The sequence below is a fragment of the Cynoglossus semilaevis genome, chromosome 1 (genome assembly GCF_000523025.1).
Source record: "Cynoglossus semilaevis isolate Cse_v1.0 chromosome 1, Cse_v1.0, whole genome shotgun sequence".
Taxonomy (NCBI): Eukaryota; Metazoa; Chordata; class Actinopteri; order Pleuronectiformes; family Cynoglossidae; genus Cynoglossus; species Cynoglossus semilaevis.
The window spans coordinates 22,125,985-22,134,258 of NC_024307.1; the positions used below are offsets into that span (position 1 = coordinate 22,125,985).

Sequence of the window (8,274 nt, forward strand, 5' to 3'; positions counted from 1 at the left end):
ACAACACAGACAGGAAGGTTTGGAGAAAAAGACAGAGAAGCCAGATTGAGATGGTTTGGACATGTGCAGAGGAGGGACAGTGGACACATTGGTAGAAGAATGGTAGAGATGGAGCTACCAGGTAGGAGAAAGACAGGAAGACCAAAGAGGAGATCTGTGGATGCAGTGAGGGAGGACATGCAGATAGTTGGAGTCAGAGTAGAAGATGCAGAGAACAGGGTGAAATGGAAAGTGTCTAACCCTAACCCAACCCCTGAAAAAAGGGACAAAGCCGAAAGGAAAAGAAGAAGATATATAAACAACAACAAAATCAACCAATCAGAATTTTGGTCCAGCCAAAATATATCGACAAATGAATCGACCAGTCGGTGCGGATATAAGTAAGTTCAGAGGAGAACAGTGCCCCATGCTGCCGTGGAGGAGCACCTACAGAGTCACTACAGAGGAGTTTTTTGCTACGATGTTAGTTTACAGTGAATTGGTTGAGGGGTGTGTCTGTAGTTAAGATCTTTCAGTTTATATAAAAGTTGCTGTGCCTATAATTACTTATTTATTATAACTATAGTGGCGCTTTGGCCCAGAGGCAATGTCTCTGTCATTGGTGTGGAACCCCAGGGTTCACCTCCTGGGCAAGATCGAATCCCAGTTAGGGCCGTTGGTACCTTCCAGTGGACTCACCACCTGCAGGAAGGTTTGGGGGGTTGGTACGGTGCAGTGTGATTTGGGTGGAGATCATGGAGACTGCTGCCCCCACGACCCGGTAACGGAAAAAAGCGGATGAAAATGGATGGATGGATGGATGGATTATAACTATAAGAGTTCTTTAATTAAAAGTAAGTGAGATGTTTATGGTTGTCTGCCTTATATATTGTTCTATATATGTTGAGACATACATACCACAATTCAGAGTGTACTACGCCATTAAAGGATTAAAAAAAAGGAAACATCTGGTTGAAACAAGAAGTTACGATGACTAAGAACAAAAAACGCGGCCAGCACAGGTTTGTCTTAAAAGTGCAAACAACCACGAATAGCTGAAATTTTAAACATTTTAAGAGGGGTTACATCTGCATAGAATTTCCCCATGTCAGGTTTAATTTATCACCTAAAATCCAAACATCCCGATCATTATGCTGAATATGAGAGGAAGGAAACCTTCTTTGCGCAAAAGCGAGTCTTGGCTGCATTCAGCGCAGACCAGGAGCTCCCCGTGACATTCACTTCACACCAGTGGGTCTTCAGCACTGTCAGCACAAGTTTCACTGAGATGTATTAGGATCCTCTGTACTTCGTCGCGACTGTCCTTGATTCACATTATAAAGATCATTAATTGGATGCGGGAATAAAGCAGCGTGCATGAGAAATGATCCAGCAATTGACTTTAATGCACTTTGCGTTTTTATGAGAGAACATATTTAATTTTACAATTTCAGGAGAAATTTTGAAATTGTGCATTGTTTGAATGTGCTAAATAAATATTTTTAATGATTTTGTAATTGTTTTATTGTTTTATTCTTTTAATTATTGAGGTTTAGTACTCAGTCACAGCCATAAATGCAATGGTACTAATAATTGGCATAATAATTACTTTTTGGTGTTTCGGTTTTAGGCCTTGGTTTACTCATTTTCCGTTTTCAGTTTCGGCCAACAATTTTAAAGGGGTGCATCCTTAATAAATATAATAAAAAATAAATAAATATAATAATAAATATAATAATATATAACAACTGCAGCTTCTGGCTGTGCAGACATTAAAATGTGTTAAAATGAAAAAAACCTAAAGAAGACAACAATGGTCAACAGTAGACATGACAGTGGTGAAACTGTTCAGAAAATCTATTTAGAAAACTGATTAAGAAAGTTTTTGTTTTGTTGGCTGTTATCAATACATCAACATATAAATCAGTTCCATGAGAACAGAAATACAGACAAGAAGATGTCTGCAGAAGAAGATTATTTTTTTCAGTATTTCATTAATCTCCTAAGGGAAATTAGTCTCCACGTTTGACCCTTCTGTATAACCCCCCAGCAATAACCATTGGTTAACAACACAGGAACAGGTGGGCGGAGGGCTGTACATGTATGCCATCATATACCAGTGCAGTCACTATTGTACCACTCACTCATAAGACAGTTAAGGTCATGTGAAGGACTTACAAATGTGGGGGCAAAAGATAATTGCTAAATGTACAAATCTCTGGGTTTGGACGTAACTAAAATTCAAATATAGGTCGGACCTCACATCCTGTGTATTAGTACCTATGTCACTCACCAGTGCTAATATCAAAATCTAGGACAAAAAAAACATTAGAAGAATCTCCCTGACGTGAGAGCCAAAAAGTTCCCAAAAACAACACAAACAAAAGAATGTGAATGTGGCACAATCAAATGTTATTACATACAACTGGCGAATGTAAACAAAACTGCATGAAGCTGTGCATGAGGACATATGTGTCTGCTCCATTCACCAACTTGCGTAATTTGTATTACAAATTTACATCAGAATGATGAATAAAGACTTTCCTAATAAATAATGGCAAATGTGACATAACTACGAAACATGGCCGATACACCTTACAAATTGGTAAAAGGTAAAAAGTAGCAGGCCCTAATATTTTTTACACCAAGGCCAGTACTGGCTGGTACCATGGACATATAGCATTTTGCTAATCATTTAAAGATCGTTAAAAGATTGTTAACGGAAAACTTCCAAAATAAAACATCTTTTAGATTTTATTCTGTTAGGATTAGTGTCTGAAAGCCGTATTATTTAGAAGAAATGCTAAATTAACTTTAAATGAAGGAAGTAAATGGAAATGACCGGATTCTCTTTAAACAACCTTTTTTGTACCAAGCACCGGTTGGCCAGTATCAGCTGTTATCGGCTGACCGGTAATACCGTGTCATCGCCATTTTCGAAATAAAACATCTTTTAGACATCTTTTAGACATCTTTTAGGCATCAAACATGTGACCCTTTCAAAATAAAACATCTTTTAGACCAGAGGCATCAAACATGTGACCTGCGGGCCAAAACACTAGGGTGTTCAATCTGGCCCATTTGATGAATTTGAAAATAAATTTTAAAAAAATACAAACATTTTCATGTTCAGGATATAAATAAAACTATGAATATTTTCCAAAATACTTGGAATAAAATATTATAAGTAAAATATTTGCCTGTGGCCCCAGAGCAAAATGATTTTGAGTTCCCTATTTTAGACTTTATACTTTTGTTATTGGAGTCTGAATGACCTATCGTTTTAAAACATTGCCAGATTACTTTTTAATGAAAAAAGTAATGGGATTTGACTGGATTATTTTTGATTGAAGTACCTTTGTAAAGCTGAAGTACATTTTTTCACTGTGTACCACTGCGACCAGTACCAAATGACCTACGGACCAGCACCAGTCCCCAGACCAGTGCTCGGGAACCCCAGCGTTAAATGTTTTAAATTATTAATTTTTTCTCTGAGGTCCAGTATTCAAGTGACCCAAGAACCGGAACTGGTCCACTGATCAGTGATTGAGGACTCCAGTTTAAAGGTCAGAAGGTATTGCTGTCTCTAGGTCAGTTATTCTGATTATTTCATCCATCACCAAGTTGTCAAATCAGCTCTCCTTCGTGTGAGATTATTGGTATTGGACAATGGAAAGAAGAATGATGTCCCAAAATGAAATAGAATTAATAATAAATTAATTCATAAAACGATGCTCCTTCTCCCTTCTCCCAACACACAAAAGAGGCCAGAGGGAAACAGCGAGTGTGTGTGTGTGTGTGGTGGTAGTAGTAGTGAGGCTCTCCAGACCGCCCCCCACACCTTCTCCTCTTTCTCTGCAAGATGACAACCCAGCGCCGCCCTTTAAGTCTCCCACAATCTCCGCATCCCACTGGCTGCACCGCACCTCCTCCTCCTCCTCCTCCTCCTCCTCCTGCATCTGTGCTGCCCTAACCCCGCTTGTGCTCCCCTTTTAGCTTGCTTGCTATTACCTGGCAGTCCGTCTGAAAAGCATGGCTGGTTCGGCTGGCCGACGTCGAACTCGGTGCTGTTATTGTTGGGCAGCGACTGCAGGGTAGATCTCGCAGCATCTCGGAGGATTCAGCCAGCCGCTCCAGCGCCGGAGCAGCGGCTACAAATCAGGCCATGGAGCTCGAGCAGGCCCGCTGTGCGACATGGTTCATGGCTCGGTGTGCTTGTGCTCTGAATGAGTGACGCTCTGGTCCCGACTCCAACCTAATCCCTGCTCTGAACCGTGGCAACTCCACAGAGTCACGGCCGAGACTCACGAACCGTGCAGGGCAGCCAGAGTGCGCATAAAGATCTCAGCCGACCAATGTGAAGAGGCATTTCCTGGCTCCTCCCAAATAAAAGGGTCGGCGGTTAAATAATCTTGTCTCGTTTGGTCATTTGATGGTGGATGGGTTGAATTGATTGCCCCATAGCAGTAAGGTCAGTGATTTGACACTCAGGTCAAACACATGGTCATGTAACTGCTTGTATGATTCTACTTTCATACTATAGAGATAATGTGGTATGTGGCTTTAGTATACAATATTTTATTTGATTTATTTGATTTAATAATGGAGATTGCAACAAAAACTATATTATAATATAATAGTATTAACAACATTATTAATAATATAAATCATGATATTAATATAATAATAATAATAATAATAATAATAATAATAATAATAATAATAATAATAATAATAATAGGTAACTACTGTGAATGACACAGCACACCACTGCACACGACAAAATGTGATGTGGCATTTTGCCCATCACCAAATGCTCAAGACACCTCCTTCTGTGGACTCAATCCTAAAGCCTTCCGGACCCAAGTCTACTTTCTTAACCACTAACGTGTATTCTCTTGTGTTTTTTAGTTATTGCTTTCTTCTTGGTATCATTACGAATCTAAAACCACATCCTATAAGAGCGCGTGCTTTTATTTGAGAAGTGACTAGGTGTGCTTCCGGTTTAGATTGTCATTCTTTTCGCTAGCTCAACTATTTAAACTCGCCTACGTAATCTGACGTCACAGTGATGCTAACAGAACGGCATCCGAGGAGAAAAAAAAAGAGGGAGTCTGTTCTTTGTCTCCACCTCGTCCTCGGTACCTCGGCGTACGAGACGTCTTACAACATTAATCTTAGACCTTAATGTCCTCAGTGGTGTTGTAAAAATGTTGAAGCTTTGTCAAATGTACAGGTTGTTTATGAAAAAAAATCCCAGACCTTTCAGTTTCTCTCGTGGGAATAATCTCAATTTTACTGTTTGGTGTTTAAACCCTGTGTCAGTGGTGCTGGTACAAAATGTACTAAAAACATGAACTTTAAAAAGACAGTTAAAAGCTTATTTTGTCTTCCTCCTTATTTGTAGAGTGAATATAAATATAAACGATTTACTTACTATTTGAAAAAAAAATTCCAGTATCACATTTATCTCATTTATGAGTCATGCTTATTTCAACAGTTATTGACGGAAAATGTGCGCATGGTACTAAAAACATCAGAGGAGTCTGACTCCAATGACAGTGAAATATATTTAGGAGTAAGGCTCTCCGTGTGTCAGTATACACAGACGAATGTTGTTGAGCATCGGGTAAATTTTGAAGTTGAGAAATGGACCAGTCTTCAGCAGAAATAAATAGTTATCTAGTGGCATCAACTCTAAATGCAGTTGATGCAACATATAAAGAAGACACTTTGAAATCATTTGTGATGATAAGATGGACACATTTAAGCGTTCAGTGAACTTCTTGTCATTGTGACACAGCACACCACTGCACTCAACGAAATGTGACCTTTGCTTTTAACCAATCAGGGGACAGCTTTGGAGCAGTGTGTGGGGACGGTGCCATGCTCAGAGCACCTCAGTGGTAATTTGGCAGCTGGTGGATTCGAACATGAAACCTTCTGGACCCAAGTCTGCATCCTTAAGTGCTAAAATACCACTGTCATTTTTGCAGCGTGTGAATGCCTCATATTTGGAACTCCTGTATAAACATGATTAACAGTAACTTGGTTAAACTATTTCACAGAATAAACTCTGCAGGTGTGTGTCAGTGTAACAAACATTGTTGGGCACGTTACTTTGAAAAAATAATTTTATACAGTTATATTTACTTCTCCCAAAAAGTAACTGAGTTAGTAATTGAGTTACTCCATTATAGAAGTAACTAGTTACAAAGGGAAAGTAAGTATTGCATTACTATTTTTTTAAGTTTAAAAATGTGTAGAAAAGCTAAGACAGGTACCTGAACAGAGGTTTTAATTTATTGCACCTCAACAGACCACAACTGGTAAAAGTAAACATTTTAACAATATGAAGTGCTTTTAACTCGCTGTGGTGTATAGTAAATAAATCATGATTTTACACAACTTAAGACAACCGTTGGACTTGTGCCTCAAGTATGTTCTTAAAAAGAAAAGTAAGGAGTTTAACAGAAGTGCTTTTAAAATTGTACTGAAAATGTATATGAATTTGTTGAACTAATCCAACTTTATTTCCAAAACATTCATTCATCTATCCATCCATACACTCCTTCCTAACACTCATCCATCCATGCATGCAATCATTCATCCACCCAGCCAACCCAGTCATCTCACCATCTTAGCCATTTAATTACCAGTTATTGTGTTTAAAAAATGTCTTTCTGCACAGTAGACCGGCTCCTCCTCTCTCTTCTCTCTCTACTGTCCCTCTAGGATCTAGAGGGACAGTAAAGAAAAAAAATTCAAAATCTAGTACCTAGAGTCTAGATACTAGATTTTTTTTTCTTTCTTTTGTAATTGCATTTAAAACATCAGATAAAATATATTAAAGATATATTAATCACATATAATGAAACATGAATTTACTTATGAAACTTAGATGTAAGTTATATGTACTTTATTAATGCTTAAGGGCTAGCCGGTAATGTATAATGTATAATAATGCTATTGTAGCATAGCCACCTTGAAATAGCCTCGGTAATGCTGTGTCTGAAAAAAAAAAGGTCCTTTCGTTAGCCTCTCATTAGCCCATTCACTCTCTGTCTGTTCAGTTGGATGATGTTGAAGTCTCAGAATTGTTTGTTGTTCAAAAGAACTTTGCTAATTTGAGCTTTCTTGGCCCACTACACTACTTTCAAGCTATGCTTGTATTCAACAATTTAGTACCACAGTGGGTCCCAAAATTTGGAGGGGGGGGGAGGGAGCGGGTCAGGAGCAGATAGATGAGACACAAACACACCCATGTGTTTGAGTGTCCATGTTCATAAGAGTCACCAGCTCTTACATCAGACCTAAATCCTCTAATTGGTTGACCCTGGGCTTCTGTTAAGAAATTAGCTTCAGCTAATCCTGGCCAGGGTGTTATTCTTCACCCATCTCTATGTCTAAGGTTTAAGAAGACGAAGAGTTTACTCACTGTTTAACCCAGAAAAAGCTTTTTCACATACTTGTATCAGGGACTGAAAAAATGATCAGATACAGAGTTAAAATTAACCTACCGTAATTTCCGAACTATTGAGCGCACCTGAATATAGACTAGCAGAGGTAAACTGAAACAGGGAAGTTGGGGTCTTTGTTATCAGCCACACAGAGCTCAACAGTACATAAACAGTGTTTTATGTGGGGGCTGAAAAACTCCATATTTGAACCAAACATATAGGAAGAACCATTAGTGGGAAGAAGCATTAGTGTTAAAATAAATATATATATACTGTATTTTTTAAATTACTCTTTTTCATTTTTAACTTTTTTACAAAATCAATAAAAAACTCATTCATCTTAGTAAATATATTATACGAGTGACCCTTAAGATTAAAAAAAATATTTACTCCCGTCAGTTTATTGTGAATAAATGAAGCAAAGGATTTCAACCAAACTTGCAGTCCTGGGTTAGATTCCCAGAGAAACCACATATCCCTTCCGTGACAGCGTGTGCCGGTTGCAAAGACTGACACTTTTTTAGTGTGTGGTGTAACAGTTAGCACACTTGCCTTAAGAATCTCCGTGGCCTATTTTGGTTGCAAGGACTGTACATTTTCCAATTGTGGGAGGAATCTTCTTCTTCTTTTTCCTTCGGCTTTGTCCCTTTTTTTTTCAGGGGTTGCCACAGCGAATTATTGATTTCCATCTGTGACAGAAGAGTGTCAGCTAAGGTGAAGGGAAAGGTTTACAGGACGATGGTGAGACCAGCCATGATGTATGGTTTAGAGACAGTAGCAATAGGCAGAAGACAGGAGGCGGAGCTGGAGGTGGCAGAGTTAAAGATGCTAAGAT

At 38.6% G+C, this 8,274-nt stretch overlaps 1 protein-coding gene across 1 annotated transcript in view; it reads right to left on the bottom strand.

Moving 5' to 3' along the window:
• The window catches only part of gal3st4 (galactose-3-O-sulfotransferase 4), a 25,426-nt gene extending 21,069 nt beyond the window's left edge, over positions 1–4,357 (bottom strand). Inside the window, exon 1 of the mRNA XM_008319390.3 lies at positions 3,991–4,357. Within this exon, the coding sequence (XP_008317612.1) occupies positions 3,991–4,013 (23 nt within the window). The 5' untranslated portion in view covers positions 4,014–4,357. The remainder of the gene's footprint in view (positions 1–3,990) is intronic.
• Between the last annotated feature and the right edge of the window lie 3,917 nt (positions 4,358–8,274).